The sequence below is a fragment of the Emys orbicularis genome, chromosome 20 (assembly GCF_028017835.1).
Source record: "Emys orbicularis isolate rEmyOrb1 chromosome 20, rEmyOrb1.hap1, whole genome shotgun sequence".
NCBI classification, from domain to species: Eukaryota; Metazoa; Chordata; order Testudines; family Emydidae; genus Emys; species Emys orbicularis.
In genome coordinates this window covers 15,634,926-15,659,288 of record NC_088702.1, presented here as the reverse complement: position 1 = coordinate 15,659,288, position 24,363 = coordinate 15,634,926, and the positions used below count along the sequence as shown (strand labels likewise).

Sequence of the window (24,363 nt, the reverse complement as noted above, 5' to 3'; positions counted from 1 at the left end):
GGTGACAAACATATCCTGGCTGTTGGGGAAACTGGTTTCTCCGCTTCCTTGCTGCTGTGAGCTATCTATGATGTTCTCTCCATCCTCATCTTCCTCGTCCGCCGAACCCGCTTCCCTGTCTCCAGAGAGGGACTGATAGCACACGCTTGGGCTACTGGTGGCTGCACCCCCTAGAATGGCATGCAGCTCCTCGTAGTAGCGGCATGTTTGCGGCTCAGCCCCGGACCTTCCGTTTGCGTCTCTGGCTTTGTGGTAGGCTTGCCTTAGCTCCTTAATTTTCACGCGGCACTGCTGTGCGTCCCTGTTATGGCCTCTGTCCTTCATGGCCTTGGAGATCTTTTCTAATGTTTTGCCATTTCTTTTACTGTTTCGGAGTTCGGCCAGCACTGCTTCATCTCCCCAGATGGCGATCAGATCCCGTACCTCCCGTTCGGTCCAGGCTGGAGCTCTTTTGCGATCCTGAGACTGGGACTGGGACTCCATCACGGTTACCTGTGCTGATGAGCTCTGCATGGTCACCTGTGCTCTCCACGCTGAGCAAACAGGAAATGAAATTCAAACGTTCGCGGGGCTTTTCCTGTCTACCTGGCCAGTGCATCTGAGATGAGAGTGCTGTCCAGAGCGGTCACAATGAAGCACTGTGGGATAGCTCCCGGAGGCCACTAATGTCGAATTCCGTCCTCACTACCCAATTCCGACCCCCATAAGGCCGATTTTATCGCTAATCCCCTCGTCGAGGTGGTGTAAAGAAACCGGTTTAAAGGGCCCTTTAAGTCGAAAGAAAGGGCTTCGTCGTGTAAACGTGTCCAGGCTTAAGTCGACTTAACGCAGCTAAAGTCGACGTAAACTCGTAGTGTAGACCAGGCCTGAGTTGTATATAGTTTAGTTTGTTATATAGTAGTTTGTAGTTTAGTTGCACTTACTTCGGGGGGCTTCCCCTCCCCCGTCCTAGTTTCCCCAGGCACTGGGGCATGCCTCAGTCACAGGGATTTAAGGCGTGTGAGAGGTGTGTGAAACCTATGCCCGCAGGCAATCCACATGCTGCCTGTCTCAAGTGTTTAGGAGAAGGCCATCAGACAGATAAGTGCCCAATTTGCAGGAGCTTCATACCCAGGACTAAGAGAGAGCGCGTTTGAAGCTCCTCCTGACGGAGTAGGCCCTCCAGCCGAGCTGGCACCAGAAGCGGCACTGGCATCTTCGGTGCGCAGCGCCCCAGTGCGGGATGTCCCGGCACTGAGGAAGGACTCCTCCAAGGAGCACCGGTGCTGCTCCCCAACCCATAAGGCCAGTGCCACCATGCAGCACTGCTCGCAGTCCCTGGTGCCGCATAAGAAGGCGGACGGGGTCGTTCCTCCGTCAAGAAGCCTTGAGTGAACTCCAGCGTGGTGCGTCCTCCGGTGGGACACCCATGGTCTGGGCCTCAAGACCTGGCACCGTTGACTCCGGCCCCAACAGGAGGCCCATCGAGTCCAGTGCTGATGGACTCCCTAACTCAGGAGGATTTGGAGGAAGAGATCGACCGTCCCTCCATGCCGGACACCGATGAGGCAGCATGGGACCTCATTGCCATGACGGCACAGTCCCCGGCCCCGCAAGCCCAGGCACCAGTGGCGGCACCGGCTACAACGTCTAGCTCGGCACCACATGTGGCTCCGGCACCGATGGCGGCACCGCCTCTGGTTCATCATCGTGGCAAGCCTATGATGTCACGGCACCGCTTACCATCACCCTGGTACTGCTCCCCGGCACCGTCCGGCTCCGCGCCCTCCCATCTCCTGTGGTTGGGCACAGACTACTCATCCGAGTCAGACGCCGAGTCTTCCGTCTCTTGACGCCGCCACTACCGCTCCTGGTCCTGGCACCGCAGACTGGTGGAATCATTGGCACCCGTGGTCGCCTGGCCACCCCGTGGCAGGGCCCAGTCCAATGGCCCTTTTGGACTCCTTGGGCCTACCACCAGGGTCAGGGCTCCAGGCTGGCATCGGTGGCATCTGCACCCCATGGGGGGCCCCCCCCCAGCAACGTCGCTGGCTCACTACACCCCCGTATGAGACAGGGACCCTGGGCTGTCATGCTCAGGCGCAGCATCCGATCCAGCGCCATCAGTGACACGAGAGCCACCTCCAGTCACGGGAGGCTCCGAGGTACCTGACCCGACCTCCAGAGAGCTAGAATGGCAGGAAGACCCTGTCCCCACGGGCCGCCACCGCCGCCTCCTTGCCCGACAAGGCAGGAGCGGGCACCACCACCCTACCAGTGATGGACACCAAGGGTCCCCAGGATCTCCTTAGGAGGGTGGTCCTAAACCTTAATCTCCAGGCAGAGGAGGTCATGGAGGGAGTCTGACCCGCTGGTGGACATCCTTGCCCCTGAGGGTCCTTCTAGGATGGCCTTGCCCCTCATAAGAATGATCCAAAATACCACAAAGGTGCTTTGGCAGGCTCCACCCCTTTAGCGGTGGGTGGTATAGAGGCTGGAAAGACAATATTTTGTGCCGCAGGAAGGGTACGAACACCTTTTCACCCACCCCAACCGGGGACTGTGGTGGTCGATGTGGCAAACCACAAAGAGCGGCAAGGACAGCCGGGTCCTGCGCCTAAGTCACGGGACACTAAGAACTGGACCTTTTTGTCCGAAAAGTCTAGTTGACTGGGGGCTCCAGCTTCGAGTGGCCAACCAGCAAGTGGTACTCAGCCGCTATGCTTTCAACTCTTGGAGTTTGTTGGCAAAGTTCCAGGAGTTACTCCTGGCTGACTCGCGCAAGGAGTTTAGCGCGCTCCTTGAGGAGGGCAGGGTTGTCTCCAGAACCTCCCTCCAGGCTGTGTTAGACGCGGTGGACTTGTGGGCTCGGACCATCGCCACCATCACAATGAGGTGCAGTGCGTGGCTCCAGGTCTCAGGGATACCACCTGAGGTCCAGAACACAATACAGGACCTCCCCTTTGACTGTGCAGGCCTGTTCACCCAAAATACAGACTCTCGCCTGCACAGCCTTAAGGACTCGCGGGCAACTTTGAAGTCTTTGGGGATCCTTTTAAGCCTCAGCCCCCGTCCCGCTTCTACTCTGGGCATCGTAGATGAGACTCGTCAAGGAGACGGGGCAGAAATAATAGGAGGCCCGCCACAGTCCTCAGGCCAAGGCCAGGGTTCGGCCAAACAGCCCCCTGGCCTGAAGCCAAACTTTTTGAAGATGCGCCCAAGGATGGAGCATCAGTTTCAGTCTCTCTGTTCCTCCCCCCCCCCCCCCCCCCCCCCGTGAATCGACTCTCGTTGGGTCCTCAGCACGGTAGGGGTGGGATATTCTGTTCCCTCCCATCCCTGTCCCTTTTCAGGGACCCTTCTCACAAGCACTCCTCTTGCAGGAGGTGCAATCGCTCCTCGCTCTAGGGGCAATAGAGGAGGTTCCTCAGGAGTTCAGGGGCAAGGGGTTCTACTCCTGCTATTTCCTGATCTCCTCCCTCCCCCCCCCCCCCCCCCCCAGGACAAGGGTTGGCTCCGGCCTATCCTGGACCTGCGAGATCTCAACACATTCATAAGGAAGGTGAAGTTTCGCATGATCTCTCTGGCCACCATCATTCCTTCCCTGGATCCGGGGGACTGGTACGCAGCCCTCAATTTGAAAGATGCGTACTTCCATATATTTATTATCCCGGCCCACAGACGATTCATGGTCAGTGGCCAGTGCTAGCAGTTCAGGGTGCTCCCGTTCGGGCTCTCGGCGGCCCCCCGGGTATTCACCACGTGTATGGCAGTCGTGGCAGTGTCAGGCGCAAGTATTCCCGTACCTAGACGACAGGCTCATCAAGGCAGAGTCCCAAGCACAGGCCGCAGAGCATGTGTCCTTGCCCCAGGCCACATTCCACAGGCTGGGCCTCATATTGAATGTGCCCAAATCCACACTGGCCCCAACTCAGAGAATAGAATTCATAGGGGCTCTCTTGGACTCCATGCAGGCGAGGGCGTTCCTGCCGGAGCTGCGCTTCCAAGCACTCACGGACATCATCGAAAACCTTCGCCGGTTTCCCACAACCACGGCCAGAAATTGCATGAAACTATTGGGGCATATGGCAGCCTGCAGATACATGGTCCAGCCCTCCAGGCGTGGTTGGCGCGGGTGCACAGGCTGGGCATGGACCCGCAGGACACGATAGTTGTGCTCCCCCCTCGCATCCTCGAATCTCTCCACTCGTGGCTGCAACCACACGTTGTTTGTGCGGGAGTACCCTTTGCCAAACCCCATCCTACGCTATCCCTAGTCACGGACGCCTCAGCGCTCAGTTGGGGAGTGCACCTGAGCAATATCAGAGCCCAAGGCCTATGGTCCCACACAGAATTATCGCTGCATATCAATGTAAGGGAGCTGAAGGCGGTTTGTCTGGCATGCCAAGCGTTCTAGCCCACCTGCAGGGCGCATGTGTGTGGGTGCTGACGGACAACACTGCAGCGATGTTTCTATAGAAACAAACAGGGTGGTGCTTGCTCCTCTCCCCTGTGCCAGGAAGCCCTCGAGCTGTGGGATTTTTGCATCGCCCACTTGATACACCTAGAGGCGTCGCACCTTCCAGGAGCACAAAACAAGCTAGCTGACCGCCTCAGCCGCTGGTTTCACGATCACGAATGGTCCCTCAGGCTGCACATCGCACACTCGATTTTCCAGAGGGGGGGCTCGCCCCACATAGACCTGTTCGCGCCGCAGAGCAACAGGAAGTGCCAGCGGTTCTGCTAGGAATAACGTAGCTGAAGTCGACGTACTTAGATCTACTCACCGTGGTGTCTTCACTGTGGTGAGTCGACTGCTGCCGCTCCGCCGTCGACTCCGCATGTGCCTCTCACGCCGGTGGAGTACAGGAGTTGACGGGAGAGCGCTCGGGGGTCGATTTATCGCGTCTGTGCCCTTGGCCTCTCCTGGCTGGAGGGAGCTCAGTGTAGGACTGCTCTTGGATTTCACCCAGAAACTCCAGTTGGGGAACATGCTGCTGCCCAGAACTACGTTCAGAGCAGTGCACCAGCTTCCTTTTGGGGCACAGGTACAATTCAGAGTATTGGTGAGAATCTTTAAACCTCTAAATTGTCAGGGACCCAGCTCCCGGAAAGATTCCCCGTCCTAGCCCGTCCTAGCCGTGTGTGGTCGCTTTTGTTTTCTGGCCTAGAACCAGCACGGAGTTTTCCCAGTGGAGGTCCCCATCCCATTTGAAACTTGCTGTTCGTCGGAGCCAGAACCTCAGGGCTCTCAGAGTGTAATATAAAATTGTCTGCGTGTTTGGTGGTGGTCCTGGCAAGACTAGGGCATTGTGGCTTCCAGCCCCAATGGCAATCACGCTGTATTTATAGATCTAAAATTGCACTCATGTCAAGGGCAATAGGTGCTATAAAAGTTCTGAAACAGCGCTAGAAACTGTGATGGCATAAGCAAAAATGACTGGTCCGATGGCAAAGTGCAAAGCTGTCTGGGGAAGAGGAACCAGCCTGTGCACACTTCAGTCAGTTTTGGCTCTTTCTCGGTGGATCAGAGATAAGCTGAGTGGTTTTGTGTGGGGAGGAGGAGTGCTGCTGAGACTGGGGATGCGATTTGGGGGGCAATTGTTTAAAGAGGAAGCGGGGAAGAAATCTGTATCTTTAGATTGTAAGGTTTCAGAGTAGCAGCCGTGTTAGTCTGTATCCGCAAAAAGAACAGGAGTACTTGTGGCACCTTAGAGACTAACAAATTTATTAGAGCATAAGCTATCGTGGGCTACAGCCCACTTCTTCGTAGCTCACGAAAGCTTATGCTCTAATAAATTTGTTAGTCTCTAAGGTGCCACAAGTACTCCTGTTCTTTTTAGATTGCAAGCGCTTTGGGGCAGGGACTAGTCTGTACGCGTGCAGTGTGTAGCCTAGTTGTCCTAGTGATCCTTGTTCAGCGTCGTAAGGCCTTACCGAATACAAACATTTGACTTTGTCTTAACAAAAACCAACCAGAAAGCAAAGCTTGAAGCAGTCTGACTAAAACCCCTTTCCTGTAATGGGGTGCAGACCCTTGGCAACTACTGTAAGGCTAAGAGTTCTCCAAGAAAATGAGGTAGAAAAGAATGTTCTTAAGGTGTTGATCCTTCATAGGAGAGATGAATCTCTGTGGGGTTGAGCTTGGCAGCTGTTCTGCTGTCTCTGGGATCACTTGGGTTCTGTGGTTTCTAAACAAACCTCTCTCCTAATCGTTTTTTTCTCCTTCCCATAGGGTCCTTGATATCAGCCCAGGTGATGGACACACAAACCATTCAAGTGCCTGAGAATGACCGTAAGTGCAGAGTGCTAAATTATATATTCAAAGGCCGGAAGGGTCACCATGATCTAGTCAGACCTCCTTGATAACACACGGCATAGGTCTTCCCTGAATTCATTCCTGTTTGAACTAGAGCAGATCTTCTGAAAAAACGATTGATTTAAAAATTGCCAGTGCTGGAGAAGTTGTTGATTGCTGCCTGTGCAGTCAAGGTGTAGTTCCACCCACTGGCCTTTCCCAGCTGGGGAATGATCTCTGGCTGAGGGTTGGTCTACACTGAAAACTTACATTGGCATAGCAACAGCTCTCAGGGGTATGAAAAATCCACCCCCCGGAGAGACAGCTATGCCAACCTAAGCCCCGGTGTAGAGCACTAGGTGAATGAAGAATTATTCCGTTGAGCTAGTGACTGCCTCTCGGGGAGGTGGGTTAACTACAGTGACACGAGAATCCCTCCCTCGCTGTAGTGTCTGTGCTCAAGCGCTCACCCTGACAAACTGCTACTGTGGCCCTGCTTCCTTCCAGCAGAAGTCAGTGTAGTGATCTTTAGGAGCACTGATGGCTCGGAGCTCACAAACTGCAAAGACTGGGTTGGTTCCTGCCAGCTGGTTTGGTTCAGTTGTTTTCAGCTTTGTGAAACGGTCCCTTGTAAAGCACAAGCGGTGTGTGTCTGTCTCTCTCTCTCATATATATATATTTTATTTATTTTACTGGTTTAGATGTGATTCTCTTTGCACGTATTGAATGTGATCTAGTCATGACCGCTTGTTCCTAAGATGATGGAAGGTCAGCTCTTCTTCGACTTGGTGTCCGTGTGGATTCCACTGCAGTTGCACGTGCGTCTCGTGGGCATGAGTTCGGTTTCTTTTGAATAGCTGAGCTTGTTGGAGCCACTTATCTTCTCCCCCCCTCCTTCTCACCCCCTTCGTGCTCCTGTTTAAGGGCGTAAAAGGCAGAGCAGACGCAATCCTCCCTCACTTCCCTTTGATGCCCATGGCAGCAAGACGGGACCGAGCGAGCGCCTGGCCCACTGTTTCCCCTAACTGAACACGTTATTTTTTTAAATCAGATTTGTGAAAAAATCTTCATCTTCACACTCCTTTCATGTGGACATTTAAAAAAAAAAAAAAGTGAGGACCCCCTCATACCTCATGCAAGCTGCCACGTCTCAAGGTGGACTTCAAAATCTGCCTATCCTGTGATGGACTCATGCCTGTCAAGGATGGACACAGTCAAGGCAGCTTCTGCCTATGGGAGAGCCACCTCCCGGATCAGTGCTTTGTGGGCAAGTCCATTTCATCCAGGACCCGCAAATCCAGGGACGCTCTGCTCAGGCGGCGTATGCTGGAGCAGTCCACGTGGGTCACTTCAGACACAGAAGTGACGGCCATTACCAGTGTCAGGCTAGTTAAGCCGGTATCGGCCAGCGCTCTCTTGAGCATAGGTCATGCTCCAGGATTGAGCGCTGGACAGAAGGCGAAGAGAATATCGGCAGAGCTGGCACAAGTGACTTTGATGCCAACCACTTCAATATTGGCAAAGGCCTCTGTACCGAAAGCCGCGGTACTGAGGCTCTTGGCACGGATGGCCCTGGTGTCCGCATCGGTCACTCTGGCGCAGGCTTCCCAGGCAGTAAAGCTGGCATCCGTGCCTGTACATAAAGATGAGACGCACTCGTGGGACTGGACAGAGCCCATATGTAACACCAAACGTGAAGGAAGGTCCCAGAAGGAGGAAACAAAACATCGGTTCAAAGGACCAAGCATCTGAATTGTCTACATAGGCTGTGAATGGCACAGGGAATGAGGGACCCAGCACCAGTCTTGGCACAGGTGTCTGCCCTGGAGTAATCTGGATCACCTCCAGACATCTTCCCTGTGCTGAAGAGACTAATGGAACCAGCCCCAATGGCACATCGCCTGACGGCATTGCTGTTCGAAGAGATACTCCTCCTCACCTAACCCATGTACTCCGCCTTGCTCAAATTGAGTAGAGATCCCCCTCTTCCTTTGGAGTGAGAGCCTGTGACCGGAGTCCCGGGGGGGAGCCAACTGAGGTCACTCAATTAGGGTGAACTGCAGAGAATGGGACAGACAACCCCCAAAGCTGGTGGATATTCCAATACCTAGATTTACCAAACCAGCACAAAACAGGTTCTATAACACCTCACTGGTTACCCAGAAGCCAACAACTCCGTTTCCTTAAAGCAACCCAGCCTTAGGCCTCCACCCAGAGGCGCAAGTCAGATATGATGAGGATTACTGAACATCTTATTCATCATATAAATAAGTTCTACCAATCGCAAAGGATTGGACACATTACCTCCCAGGTTAATGAATATTTCAGATCTTACCCAAATACACGCTTACAGCCAGTTCTTATTAACCAAACAAACCTCTATTAAAAAAGAAAAGAGAGAGAGTGTATTGGTTAAAAGATCAGTATCCAAACAGTCATGAGTACAGTTCTTGAGATTCAGATTCATAGCAGAGATGGTGAGCTTTGTAGTTGCAAAGAGTTCTTTCAGAATTTGTGCATAGGTTCTAGTCCAATGTTTATATTCAGGGTGGTCCAGTCAGGACTGGGGTCTGTCTTGGGCTTAAGCTTCCCCTGCATGAAGCATCAAGCAGATCTGAGATTAAAAAAGGATTGGGACCCAAGGCATTTTTACAGTTCGGGGCCCTTAGGTGAACAATAGGCAATCACGGATACTTTGAAGTGGAGCTATTTCCTAAGCATTACAGGTAATTAGCTACATGGATTTACATAAGGCAGTTTATCCATTAGGCAGTCTATCACAAACTTTAAAGTGACATATAGACAGTGACATTATTTCACCCAAGACTCATCTAAATGTTAATATCCCCTTTTGATCTCTGAATCAATAGCTATAGCAGGGGTTGGCAACCTTTCAGAAGTGGTGTGCTGAGTCTTCATTTATTCACTCTAATTTAAGGTTTCGCGTGCCAGTCATACATTTTAACATTTTTAGAAGGTCTTTTTCTATAAGTCTATAATACATAACTAAACCATTGTTATATATAAAGTAAATAAAGTTTTTAAAATGTTTAAGAAGCTTCATTTAAAATTTAAATTAAAATGCAGAGCCCCCCAGACCAGTGGCCAAGAGCCGAACAGCGTGAGTGCCACTGAAAATCAGCTTGCGTGCCGCCTTTGGCACGCAAGCCATAGGTTGCCTACCCCTCAGCTATAGTGACAGACAGGAACTGACTTGTTTAATGTTAGCCATGTAAACAGATATAAGTAAACATAAAATTAGTATCACCTTTAATTTCTAACAACATAGGCTAGAACTTTGAAATGCAAATCTATCTACCATGGAATGGCCCTAATTACCATTTGCATACTCTTCTAACTCTCTAAAGGTTGGCTTTGGATTATATAGCCTGCAAGCTGCTTAACCCTTTCTGGCCATGTGTCATACTTTGTATAAGATTTGCTGCAGTTCTAGAACAGTGGTAGCAACAATGGTTTACATGGTCATATTTTAATCAGATAATGTCACAGACCCAAAAGAGGTGGCTGGGGAGCCTAGTACCCATACGACGTCACCTTAGCCTTACTGGGGACCATCAGCTCTTGTGTCTGGGAGCAAGATTCCCTCTCCCATGTTTCCAGAAAGGAGGCGATCCCGTTCCCCAGTGGCATCGTTAACCAGGCCACCCACACCAGAACCACACATGGGCCCGCAAGAGCAGGAAGCAAGGGAGGGATCGCAACGACCCCCATCTCCACTCAAGGACAAGGCAGTGACACCAGCCCCGGCCCCAGCGATTGATTTGAATTTAAAACTTTTCAAGACCTCCTTTTCTGCATGCAGAGACCTTGGATACTGGGACTACATTTATACAAGAGAAGTCTTTATTTTGAGCACCATGATGCTGGCCAGAATCACCCTTCCTATTAACAAGGGGCTCCTGGAACTGGCTAAAGGACTGTGGCAAATGCCGGGCACTTTTCCTCCCACTTTGAAAAGGGTGGCGAACAGATACCAGTGCCCCCAAAGGGTTTTGAACGCACTTATGTCCATTCAAATGCAGAGTTCCTGGCTCCTTCAGCACAGGAGAAATCACAGTCCACGAAAGGCATGCCTAATGACAAAGACCCCAAAAGTTGGATCTCCATGGACATACGGCATACTCATCAGCCTCCCTCCAGCTGGCAAATACCAGGCTCTGTTCACCAAATACATCTATCTCAATTGGGAGAGGGTCACTCCCTTCCTATCCAAGATCCCTCAAGATAACAAGGAAGAGTTCAAAGAACTAATCAAGGAAGGCCAGATGGTCGTGAGAGCATTCCTACAGGCGGCCAAGAACGCATCTGGTATGGCCACGGTCGTCACTGAGACAGCCTCGTGGGTACAGGCCACAATAGATGGCCTGCCCTTTAATGGGATGGAGCTCTTCAGGCAGAAAACAAACGAAGTATTCCAGTCCCTCAAGGAAAGCTCTGTGATTCTTAGGGATTTACACACCTAAAGGAACCCTTACAAGTAGCAGCCCAAGCAGAGGCAGAGGACACCATCCTACTAGTGGGATTGACAGCCAGAGTTACCCACAAAGAGAATCTCAGATACTCCTGGGGACACCCATCACCTCTGTGCACCAGACTCCCTCTGAGGCAGCAGATTTGACAGGAGCATTGGGAGTTGCATTGGAGTCAGTGTGGAGCCTGCGTCCACCTTCAGGAACTGCCTTTCCACTGGGCCTGGGCAGCCATCCGAGCCAATAAATGGACATTAGAAATTGTCCATGGCTCCCCTATCCATTTCCACGCATTACCCCCTGCCCTATCCTTCTTCAGGGATCCTTGTCATGAGAACCTATTACAAACAGAAGTGTACTAGTTGCTTCATCTCTTCTATGGCATGTAGGTACCTATGGAGTACTGGGGAAGAGGATTATACTCCTGTTCTTTCTTCTTCTGAAGAAGAAAGGAGTTTTCGTCCTATCCAAGCTTCATCCTAGACATGAGAAGATTGGACATATACAACACTGTATCCTATTCAGGATGGTGACATTTGCCTCCATCATCCCATCTCTTGAGGCTCAAGGCTGGTTGGTGGCTCTCTGCTGACATGACATGTACTTCCACGTCGCTATCCATCCAGCTCACAGGAAGCACCTAGGGCTCACAGTGGGGGCCCCATCATTATCAGTGCAACGTTCTGCCCTTTAGACTCTCCGTGGCACGAGTCTTCACAAAGTGCCTCGCGGTAGCAACAGCTCATTCACCTCTACCCTCAGCTCGACGGCTGGATGATGGGGGCAGATCCCAGGAGGAAATGGCGGAAAGCCTGGACTACACACTATCCCTATTCTCTCAGCTGGGCCTCCTGATGAGCTAGGGGAAAAAATCTCTTATCTCACCACAGGCAATAGAGTTCCCAGGAGCCTTGACTGACTCTGGATCAGTCAGAGTGAGCCTTCCTGGAGACAGGGGTAGTCTTTAGTACTTGGGATAGAATCAAACCAGACTGTGACAATGCGGATGTGTCTGGAGCTGTGGGGACATATGTTAACGTACACATACATGACATCGCTTGCCAGGTTTCACCTGCGGCTGCTCTAGCTCAGGCTCAAGTTGGTCTTTTTCCCCAGTAAAACACCTGATAAACAAGAAGGTTGTGCAACCTTCCTACCTGCTCTCCCGAACTCCACCATGCACATCCTGACTGACCAGACCTGCGACACACTACATCATCAAGCAAAGAGGTGCACACGTGTCTCCCCTATGGGGATGCCTTCAAGCTCTGGACACGGTGCCGCCGACACAGGATAACCCCAATGGCTCTCCATCTCCCAGGAGTAGGCAACAACCTGGTGGGCTTGCTGAGCAGAAAATCCATAGCTAGTCGGGAGTGGTCCCTGCAGAGATCCATGATTGCGCCAAGATTCCACCATTGGGGAACTCCTGTGATAGACCTGTTTGTCACCCAGGAAAACACCAAGAGTCAGCATTTCTGTTCTAAAGTGGGCAGGAGCCTGGCAATATTTCCCAACACTGTTCTTCTGCAATCGAGTCCAGGTATCCTGTTTGCCTTTCCTCTGATTCCCCTGGTCTCGGCATGATTTCCAAAATCAAGAGACAAAGCCACAATCATTCGTGTAGCTCCCAACTGGCCCAGGCAGTTTTGGCCAATGGACCTTTTGCCAGTGTCCATTCAGCCACCAGTCCTGTCCAGACCTGATCTCCCAGCATCCTGGCCAGATACTCTGTCCAGACGTGAAGTCCCTGCACCTGACTGCCCGGATGTTGGCTGGGTGAATGACACAGATGGACTGTCTTAGACAAGTCTAGGAGATCCTGATACAGAACACTGGCTTTTGTCAAGAATTATGCATTGGACTTAGCTGCCAGGGCAGATGTAAAGTTTGGGAGAGCAGTATTACAATCCCTATTTGACTGATGCAGTTGGCTCTCTTCGTTCCCACTATCCAGAGGGGACACTGATGGCCAGTCACCTACAGTGGAATCGACACCGACAGATACTTTTAGAAAACAGTCTGGTTCCTTACTCTGCAGTAACTGTGGTTCTTCGAGATGTTGCAGTCAGGGCGGATCCCACGAGCCACCTTCCATTGCCAGTTTCGGAGTCATCAGCTAATTCATAGATTCTAGGACTGGAAGGGACCGCGAGAGGGCTTTGAGTTGTGAGGAAGCTGAAGGTCATGCGTGGCCCTTGTTAAATGATGTCGAAGGCTGAAATGTCGTTGCCTTGGTAACGTTCTTCAGGCTGCTCAGTGCTTCAGTCCTTGGAGCTTCAGTGTTACCAGTACTAACAGCAGATAATGCTCATTCAGCGGACCTCGATGTTTTTCATAAAGAATGACCACTGGCATGGTAAGGTGACAAAGGCACTCGGCCAGGTTTATTGCCCTCAGGGCACAGTCCTAGTGCCCTAGCTCTGTGGTTACAGGTACACTAACACATGAGTGCCTGGTCAGCAGCAGCAGTCTCTGCTATCCCCCAGGCCACACAAAGTGTTAAGGCGAGGTACCCCGACATTTGTAGGCTGAGATAAATAACTTACGTACCACCTTATGTTCCATGACCTCTGTTTTTTACCTCCCCTTGTTCCTGATGTCTTGGAGAAAATATCCCTATTCATAATTCTGTCACACCCCAATCTAGTACAAGATCAGATGGTTTATCTGTACTAGCTGGAATATATTTACATAAATATCTAGTGCCTAGTACACTAGCAACAACTTTGACAAGTTCACGTACTGAATAGTGAACTTACAAGCATCTGCTTTAATACACGGCCTGACTTTGGTTCACAGCCTCTGGGTCAGGACACAGATCTTGCACCAGGCCCAGTGCTCCAGGCTCTCTCTGTCTACTACAGCCCTGAACAGATACTGCTATTCAAAATATCTGAACTCGTGCACATGAGACACATGTGCACCTTCTGTGGGATCCACACTGACTAAATCTCGAAGAATCACAGCTACTGTAGGGTAAGAAACTGTTCCCTCCAGTAGTAAATACACTTGGAGTCTTTCTGCACTCAAAGCAATACTATAGTAGTTTTGGTGAGTATTGAATCTTTGAAATTCAAGTACTTCTTGTTCCAGAGATTCCAGTGTCCATGTCTCAGATGAAATGTAGATGAAAGTTTGGGGCTTAATAGCTGTTGTATCAGAGCATAAAGATGAGGTTCAGGGTGGAGATAATGACTGAGCCCTAACAAGATGACTGAATTAGTACAGAATCGGGAATGGCCTCTGGCAAGTTGAACTACTAAATCTAGGGTAAAACTTTCAAACAAGTGCCTAAGCGGCCAGATTGTCAAATGTATTTAGGTGCTTATTGATAGGTGCCTAGTGGGTGTTCAAAAGCACCTAGGTGGGCTAGAAATATAACTCCCATTGCTTTCACTTTTACAAATCCCAATAGGTGCCTCCCTGCATCTTTAGGTACCTAAATACCTTTGAAAATCTGGCCCCAAGTGACTTGAAAATTTTACCCCTGGGTTTTTTTTTTTTTTTTTTTTTTTTAAATGTCAGTTGCCCGTGATAACTCCATCTCTAGTCTCCCAGGCATTCAAGAAGGAGCGAAATGTAGCTCCACTCTCCTTCGGGCTGTCACTATGATGTCAGTTTTCTAATTTATTGTTAATTTTGGATTGACACTTACAGGAACACTGATTTGTAATCTAGTAAATCTCAATGAGTTCCCAGTAGATTCAGATACAATTCTTGTCCCTGCTAGTTTCTGCAGCTTCACAATTAATTTCCTATTTTAAGCTTTCATAAGTGAATTTCTGCCCCTTTGCTGATTGAAAGACCCACATAAACTGACCAGACAAGGCAGCATTGAAACGGACTATACCCAAAGTGCTGCCAAATGCACAAAGTGAACGAAAAAGCTCGTTAATGTTTTTGTTCCAGTGATTTTAGTATTGCATGTCAGCACTAGGCTGCATTTTCAGACCCATGTGACTTTAAGATGGTAGCCCTCAAGAAATGGTAGATTTCTACGGCCAGAAGGGACCATTAGATCATCTAGTCTGACCTCCTGCATCACACAGACCAGATAATTTCACCCACTTACCCTTATATTGAGCCCAATCACTTGTTTGGCATCTCTTCCAGCAAGGCAGCCAGGCCGGATTTGAAGGCATCAAGAGTTGAGGAATCCATCGCTTCCCTGGATGGTTCCAATGGTTAATCACTCTTTTAAAAACAATACAATATTGTGAACAGGTCTGGCTTTTTCCAGCCATTGGTGGTTCTTCTGCCTTTCTGTACCCAAGAGCCCTTTAGTGTATTTTTTCCCCTCCGAGAACGTACTTGTATGCCATAATCATGTTAGCTGGCAATCTTCTTTTCAATGAACTAAACAGCTCTCTAAGCCTCTCACTGTTAGGCATTTTTTCCAGCCCTTGGGATTCAGGAAGGATGATCCCTTCACACTACGTTGTAATTGGTCCTGGGTATAAATGAAAATCTGGCTCCCAGTCCATTTTAAAACAAATATGTTCGTGGCTTAGCTCTGCCAAGTGTTTACAAATAGGATCTTATTACATGACATTACCTTTGGGGTGCAGTGCAAATGCTGTCTTATTGCTGTTTCTTTCCAGCAATTGATATACCCTGTACTGCGTACGTATCGCAAAGCGGAACACCCAGGGTCGAGTGGCAGTTTGAAAAGGGCCGTTCAATAGTGCTGTTCTACTATGATTCGAAATTCACAGGTACGTGAGTCCATTGTACGGAATGTCTGAGGGCCCCTTTACGGTCTCTGGGCCAGGTGTTGGATAAGCACAGGTTATACCAGCTGGTTGCAGCATCTGAGGCAGGGTGGATTGCTTTAAATCAGAGTGCTTTAAATGATTGATTTTTATCTTGTTTTGCATTTGTGGTGGCTTTAGCATGGGTTGATGGGTTCACTTGCACCCACAGATAGCATGAAACCAAGGGTGCAAAAACAGAAATACCCGATGTGAATGGGAGGCCCCAGTGGGCAGAGGGGAAGGGGGGGAAATATTTTTGAGTGAGCCTGCCCTGCACCCTTCCTGCAACATCAGCTTCTGCATCCCCCGTTCCGGGTGTTGCGACCTGGTGCATGGGGTAGTGGTACCACTCAGGTTTTGCCTTGTCTAATGGAGGGGCCAAACCTGAGTGGTTCTACTACCCCATGCACCAGGTCACAATGCCTGGAGCAGGAAGCCGGGCCCTGCCTTGCAAGACATGAGCCATCGCTGTAGGTAGGGTTGCCAGGTTCACCAGCTTGCACTCCTCATGAGGGAGGCTGGACAAAACTTTACAAACCACATCTCCGCTGGCCTGGCACACACACTGCTCCTGGCACGTTGGGTGGAAGGTCTCCCCAGCCTTATAATAAAATCCCAGGTAGACACATCCACATTGGGACATAGGGATGCACTCATCACCACTGAGCACAAAGCCCTCATCACACACGCAGCCGTCCCAGCACTGGGCCGAGCACTGAACTGGGGCATAGAGGCTGCTACAGGTCGACTGGCAGCCCCGGGCGTAGACCTCACGGTGGCTGTTTTGGGCACAGGAGAGACCTGTCATTGAAACAACAAGACGGTAGCATCCCATAAAAGAAAACTAGCTGGATTCTGAACTATGTAACAACGTAAGGGCTGGAGAAGGGAGCCTGATGACAGCCCTGGAGAATGGAGTCTGTTGGGTGCAGTATGGGAAGCTGCCAGGCAAGCTTCCTTCATACTGTGCCTTGCCAGTATGTTGTTGCAGGACCCCTTGTCAGAGGAAAGTTCAGTCTCCATGGCCCCTTCAGCTCTTGGCCTCTTCTGACACTGGCAACTCCAGATATTAGCATGAGCTCTGTGACAGGCTCATTTGTACAATAAGGACCTGCATGAGACCCACACACTCATGAAATACAGGCCCCATATCCCTGGACAACCCACACTGAGTCAACTTCTACCCCTAGGCAGGGCCTGGATTGGAATTTGCACCCTCCAGGGGACAGGCCCTGAATTCCAATTCCCTGCTCCTGAGCCAGTCAGTTCCCCTGTCTTGGGATCAGATCAGAATTGGTGCCCCCTAGAGGGGAAAAGCCCCATATCCTCTCCCATGCCCACCCTGACCTGGCCAGTCCCCCTACCCTGGGGCTGGATCAAAGCCTGCACCCCCTAGGGGAGAAACATCTCGTATCCCCTTCCCTGAACACCAACCAACTTGGCTTTCCCTTGAGCAAAGACCCTGTTTTCTTTCCCTCGTACATTAACTTTCATCCCAGAAGGCGGTCCCAAGCTGCTTCCACTTACTGCAGAAGGAGTTGGTCCTCCAGGCATATATAGTGACCCCGGTGGCCTGGCAGGCTGCAGTATAGCTGGTGATAAGCTGGCATATCACGGCTTGTTGGCCTTTGAAGAAGCAATAGTCGTACACGCAGTCTTGGAAGTAGCCCTGCAGAACCCCGCCCCTCTAAAGAACTTTACAGGTAGAGCTGATTGAAAACAAACCCCAAATGGTGAATTTTGAATTCATTTTCATTCTGTTCGTTTTTTATTTTCCTTTTAAAAAAACATTTTTAAACTATGTTTCAGTTTCCCATTTGCAGGTTAAGTAGTTTTTGAAAATGAAATTTTATTGATTCCAAAACCAAAAAATTTTCAATTTGGGAAATTTTTTTAGTCATAAAAAAATCCCACCGTTTTTTCTTCAGGGTGACTGATTACAATTGCCAATACAAACCTATCCATCTATTACATCCATTTAATCTCTCCATCCATTTTAGCCACGTATCCTCCACTTAATCTATTTAATCACCCAATCCATCTAATTGATCTACCCATCTATTAAATCTGTTTAATCTCCCTATCCATCTAATCCATCCTCCTAACAATATATTGAGTCTCTCCCTTTCTCTAATCTAATCTAATCTGGCTCCCTCCCCTGCCGGAGCTGCTCCCTAACGGCTCCAACCAACGCAGCCGCTCCGTCCCCTCCCCCTCCCAGAGGAGCCATTAGTGCTCACAGTAAGATGACATTTTTCTGGCTGTGGTAGATAGTAAGTGTGATAATTGGTAAACACAGTACTTACATTGCATTTACATTCATCTCCCAAAAGACCTCTTCCCAAGAATTCACACATACACATTGCCCATTATACAGTACCTTGGTCTCATTATCCAATTTATCCCACATACACGATCCCAGCGATATATCTTTGGTACAGGGCTCTGGGGCAATAGGTAAGGACAAACATACCCACTTTTGAGGAGTCCATTCGGTTCAACCTCTGGTGTCCAATAGCTTCCCTCCCTCCCCAGCCCACTGGCTCGAGATCCGGGGTAGCAAGAAAGATCCCATGTGCAATATGGGGAGTGGACTAACTTTCCATATCCTTGCTTCCAGAGACTGTTGGGGTGCAATTTTACCAACAATTTCTCTAATTAAAAGGTCTGGCCTTACCATGCTAGAAACATACTGCATCCATTCATATTGATAAGTATCAATGATCTTTTTCTTTGCTTTAGAAGTGTATTAAAACCTTAGTGTTTCCCGCTATTACCCAAAACATTTCGTGATCCAAGGTGGACAAAGCAAGTATCTGCATTTCAGTACATCCCATGGCTATAGCAGTATGGTTTTCAATTTCCATCTGTTTCCTATACAGCAGCCAGGTGATGGCATTGAGCCACATATTCCATCTAGCTTTCAAATTACCCAGACTTATTTGGACTAGATCCACATTAGCATGTATTTGTTTCTGTATCAGGCTGTCCTGTAGCTGGGACAGAGAGCTTAATTTATTCTTAATTACCTCCAGGTTCAGTATTCATAATTCCTACTCCAAAACCAATCCCTCCTAATATTGTGTCTGCTACCTGAGGATGTTTCCCTGTTAACAGACTGGCATTCCTTGACCTCCACCCTTCTGCAACATTGGCTTCTGAAAATATAGTTAAACTACTGCATTAAAAGCATTTTTCAATACATAACAATGCTAGCAACAAGACAAACAACACAACACAAAACACAAGTTTTGTTACGACAGTAGATCCATGGTATTCTGGGTTGCTCTTCAGTTGGTACCAGCTTTTTGTGATTTTCTGAAAGACAAAAACACCATGTTTCTACCCCTTTTGGGGTGGCAGATTATTGCTTAAAATATCCCTTTCTTTTACAAATAGCCTTGCTGATTTCAGGCAAAACAGAGGAATTACCCCCATATTTTCCTGTGTTTTTGTTCTATAGGCAGGCCAGGTTTCAATGTCTTTTACCTTTTAAGGGTTTAGGGGAAATTATCCCACTGTTCAGTCATTAAATTCAGGAGGTGGTGTACCTCAGTTTCCCTTCTTATCCAGAAGACCAAGTTGATAATGGTTTTTCTGCTGTGCTAAGCTTTACATTTATTCACAGGTAATAGTTGAGAAGCATCATTACCCTATGACCTTAAAGGGGTACTTATTAACATTACATTTATCCCAATGTTTAATATTAACATCAAATCTATTAAAAGTATCTTGTTATACCATGAATTATATCCTTGGGCTTTTGGTGAATTAAAAGGTAGGGGTGTCATGTATATAAGCAGAACACTTTTGTATTTGTCTTCAGATTTCAGCACTGCATACTGCATTTTTCTATTTAGGGTTAACCTGTCCCCCTCTTATTCTTAGGTTTGACTCCTTCCACCTTCCTCTGGAGGGTCATAATTTGAGTCTTTTGGTTTCAGGTAGTTTGTTTGCTGACCAGATATGTCCTTTATCTGTGGCTCCTTTGTGCTGCCAATTATGGGCAGTTCTCTCCTTCCTCTATCAGTTAGGTAATTTGCATATAGTAATTTTTACATGTATATTTTACCTCTACCTATATATATATATCCTTCAAGGCCAGGAGGTGGACAAACTCCTCTATCCTTCAGAGTTTGCCTGGTTGGCAAAATAGAAGTGCCAAGCCTTCTAGAGCTGGCGGTGTGCACGCCAGTTTTCACAATAACCACAACATATGCCAATATTCCCCCTTTCACAATTCTCCACCATAATGTTATACTTAGAAAACGATGTTAAGCAAATCCAATTTCCCCATAAGAATTAATGTAAATGGGGGGGTTAGGTTCCAGGGAAATTTTTTTCACCAGACAAAAAACTATATTTTATCTATCTATCTATATACACACACACAGAGTATAAGTTTTAAAGAAACAATTTAATACTGTACACAGCAATGATGATTATGAAGCTTGGTTGAGGTGGTGAAGTTAAAGGGTGGAAGAGGGTGGGATATTTCCTGGGGAATACCTTACTGCTAAATGATTAACTAGCATTCGGCTGAGCCCTCAAGGGTTAACACGTTGTTGTTAACGTAGCCCCACACTCTACAAGGCAGCACGAATAGAGGGAGGGGAGACAGCGTGGCAGACAGAGACCGAGACACACACCCTGTGTGAGTGGGAGAGAGAGAGAGATGTGCATAGCCCCTCTTAAGTATGCTGACCCCACTCTAAGTACAAAAATCAGGAAGTTGAGACAGCAGCTGCGGTTAGCAAGCTCTCTCCATCCTGAGCCCGGTCCTGTCCCCACCCTGCTCTATATGCAGAAGGGGTAACCGGGGTGCAAGAGTAGGGGGGAGGGAGACACCCTGACATTAGCTCCCCTCCTTCCCACTCCCCTGCACAGCAAGCAGGAGGCTCCCAGGAGCAGCTCCAAGGCAGAGGGCAGGAGCAGCACATGGCAGTGGCGGGAGGGACAGCTGAACTGCCGGCAGTTGGTAGCCTGCTGGGAAGCTGCTACACAGGGAACTTAAGGGAACGGGGAGCTGATAGGGGGGCTGCCGGTCCACCCTGGTTCCAAGCCCCCACCAGCCAGCTGCAACGAGCTGCTCTTCCTGCAAGCAGTGGACAAAGCAGGTGGCTGCCAAAGGTTATACGGGAGCATTGTACAACTTGAAACGAGCATGTTCCCTAATTGATCAGCAACGTAACAATGAAACAACATTAACTGGGATAACTTGAAGTGAGGAGTTACTATATTGCCATTGGCAATTGACAATGGTCTGAGTCAACATGGCTGATGAGAGCAGGGTGTGGAGGAAGTGAACTTATAGGAGTTAATACCCCCAGCAGGGGGCGGTACCTTGTAATATATCCACTTCTTGAAGCACCCACAGCTCTGCAGCGCCACGCAGCCCTGGCCATCGAAGTCCTCCATCACTAAACCATACACAGCTGCCCACTCCAGAATTTGGGTTTCAACTTGGAACACGTCCCCTTGTCTGCAGCTCTAACCACTAGACCAAATGTCCCTCCAAGAGTCAGAAAGAAAACCCCAGAGTCCTGACTCCCAGCCCTTCTGTGACTAAGCAACTAGATCCTAATCCCTTCCCAGAGCTGGCAGTACAACCCAGGAAACCTGATTGCAAGCCCTCCAGCTCTGATTGGCTAGATCCTGGCTCCCAGCCCTGCCTGCTCTAACCCAGTAGACCCCACGTCCCTCCCTGAACCATGACTAGAACCCAGGAGTTTTGGCTCCCAATTCCCCCGAACAACACTATTGTAAGTGATACCTGCACCTTCTCTTCCGGTGGTGCCTTAATTTAAGAAGCTTTCTCTCACCCCCATCTGCACGTTCCCTCTGATCTTCTCCTGCAGGTGCCAGCTGCCCCAGTAACTCACACTACGAGCTCTGTGGGAGCGGCTGCCCTGCCACCTGCCACAGCCTTTAGGGGCCTGATGGCTGTGACGCCCCCTGTGCCGAAGGTTGTTTCTGTGACGCCGGGTTCCTCCTGAGCAGAGACTGGTGTGTCCCCGTCGTGCAGTATGTCTGTGTGCACCAGGGCAGGTACTACAGGAAGGGAGAGGAGTTCTACCCCAGCGCCTCCTGCCAGGAACGGTGCCGGTGCAAACACAGCGGGGTCGTTGAGTGCCAGGAGGCCTCCTGCGGAGCCAATGTGCAGTGCAGGGTGGAGAATGGAATCCTAGGCTGCCACGCCACATGCTTTGGCAAATGTGTAGCATCTGGTGACCCTCACTATCTGACCTTTGACGGACGGGCCTTTGATTTCCAGGGCACTTGCACTTACAGCTTGGCCAGAGTCTGTAGTAGTGAAGCTGGGCTGGCAAACTTCTCTGTGGTGGTAGAAAATGAGAGCTACAGCTGTGATGGGTTGGATCACAGAAACCCCCTTGGAAACTGCCAAATGATGTGCCAAGACTACTTCTGCCCCTGCCTTCCCTGCCAGCTCAGGACTCCAGCACCCTGTCTTGCTGAGCCAGACACTCCCGTCTGCTCCAATACAGACCCAGGGTCTGAACCACGTGCCACAAAGCTGCAGAGTTAACTGAAAGCAGTTTACAGAGGTGTTCCTGTCTTTAGCACTCAGATGCCCAACTCCCAATGGGGTCTAAACCCCAAATAAATCCATTTTACCCTGTATAAGGCTTATAAAGGGCAAACTCATAAATTGTTCGCCCTCTATAACACTGATAGAGAGATATGCACAGCTGTTTGCGCCCCCCCCCCCCCAGGTATTACTACATACTCTGGGTTAATTAATAAGTAAAAGGTGATTTTATTAAATACAGAAAGTAGGATTTAAGTGGTTCCAAGTAGTAACAGACAGAACAAAGTGAATTGCCAAGCGAAATAAAATAAAACACGCAAATCTAAGCCTAATACAGTAATACAATTGAGTACAGATAAAATCTCACCGTGAGAGATGTTTCAGTAAATTTCTTTCACAGACTGGACACTCTAGTCTGGGCCCTTTCTGAGAAGATGGAATGCCACCTCGGCGTGTCATGACTCCGCTTCATTTTTTGGATGGTTATTTTCTCCGATCAGTCCAAGTTAGCATTTACAGTCTTGAGAAAAGGGATTAAAATGGCCATTCATGTGCTGTAACTTTCTTTCACCTTCCAGTAAGCTGGGGTCTAACCCATTACGTCAGTTTGCAAAGAAGGACCCTTCCTGACAGCTTGCTCTCTATCACCATGAGCATGTTTGGACTCAAGCAGCAAGCAGTACTCTATCATTTTGTTGCCTCAGCTCCTCAAAAGAGGTGAAATAATTAGTTTGTGCGGGAATCGGACATATGTCATACATTAACTAGGACAATTTTAGCTTGATTACTATAGTGCTCTTTATACTGCGACTCCTGCTGCAGTTGTTTGTATCCTTCTTCTGTATCCCCCTCAACAGTTCTGCAAGGCAGCTGACTGAATTCTTACAGGGCCAAGAGACCAAATTAGATGGTTTCACTGCCTTTCAGGGAGCTGACTTTAAATCTATGGGCCATACATATTAACCAATAATCCTATTTTATACCAGTTCATTATATAATAGGTACCCCTACAGGAAGGTTATGCCAATTAGAGAGAGGAACCAAGTTCCAGGTACAGTTTGTGTACACAAATGCTATGGGTATATCTGAATATAGAAATATGCCTCCCCACTCGGACACTGAAGGCAGAAACACAGTTTGGGCTGGCTCCTAGAGGAGGTGCAGGAACCCAAGCTGCTGTATGTTTAAAGCCAATTTTCTTGTTTAATAATCCAGATATTCTCTTCTGTATTTTATTATATACTTTATTTTTATTTTGATTACTTTTTACACTCAAAAAAACAGCACACGAGCAGTGTCTGTTGCACCACAAAATTTGAATGCAACAACATTTTGCTGTGGTGGAGTTGTGCGAATGCAATACAAGAGTGGTTTTTTGTAAAGCCTGACAATGCACCTCATTTTTCTGATGCTGAGAGCAGTGCAAGATGCTGCTCTGAACATGGAAGCAGGAATTCCTGAGTTCTAATTCTAGATCTAGCCCTTACTCCCTCTAATGGTGAGTAGAAGCTTTATACAAGTAGAGAGCAGGGAAGGGGTTAATTCAGGTCAGAGGGAGATTGGCAGTGGGGCAGGTGGGGTCCATTAATAAAAAGACTGGGTTTTCATAGACCACCCTCTTTGAGACAGCAGAGAATGAAGCTCTAGAGTGGGCTTTACGCACCCCCCAGGTATTTTCCTATGTGGAAGTCTGTGTAGCCTGACTTTCTCCAGTATGCCTAGAGCACAAAACTGCCCTTCCTGCCAGACAAGCTGGGAACAAGTGGGAGACTGAGGTAGCAACTGTACCCAGCAGAAAGAGGTAAGGTACTCCTACGCAATCCCACTGTGATGCTAGTCCTGTCACTTGACTTCTCTGTCCCTAAGGGCCCACCTTGTAAAATGAGTATAATGTAACTATCCAAGTTAAAAGCATGTGATGTGTGTAAATTCACCTGTATTGGGAATATTCTTTGAGATGGAGAAGCTAAGTATTTTGTTCTTGCGTTAGGAAAAGTAAGAACGTCCTTAAGAAACAAAGAACACTATTAGACTTAATGAGAAGTGCTACAATCTTAGAGGCCACAGGGCTGTGAGAAAACAGTAGTAAAGATCAAAGGGAAACAGTGTCTAAGAAACACTGAATCCTGCAGGAGGAGCACAGGCAGCCTCATTCCTTGCCCCTTCATTTACACTGGTCTGCATCAGGAGTAATTCTCCTCAAAATCTCTACCGGTCCAAGTTGGTCCCCTTTCCGCGGATCATGCATTCCTTCTCTCTGATTCCACTCCGGTAAACCTTTTGGGTCGG

The 24,363-nt window shown here is 48.8% G+C and overlaps 1 protein-coding gene across 1 annotated transcript in view; it reads left to right on the top strand.

Annotated features, from left to right (window-relative positions):
- LOC135892780 (junctional adhesion molecule A-like) overlaps window positions 1-24,363 on the top strand; it is a 92,200-nt gene that overhangs the window by 24,216 nt on the left and 43,621 nt on the right. Inside the window, exons 2-3 of the mRNA XM_065420578.1 lie at window positions 6,215-6,274; window positions 15,372-15,485. Of these exons, the coding sequence (XP_065276650.1) occupies window positions 6,238-6,274; window positions 15,372-15,485 (151 nt within the window). The 5' untranslated portion in view covers window positions 6,215-6,237. The remainder of the gene's footprint in view (window positions 1-6,214; window positions 6,275-15,371; window positions 15,486-24,363) is intronic.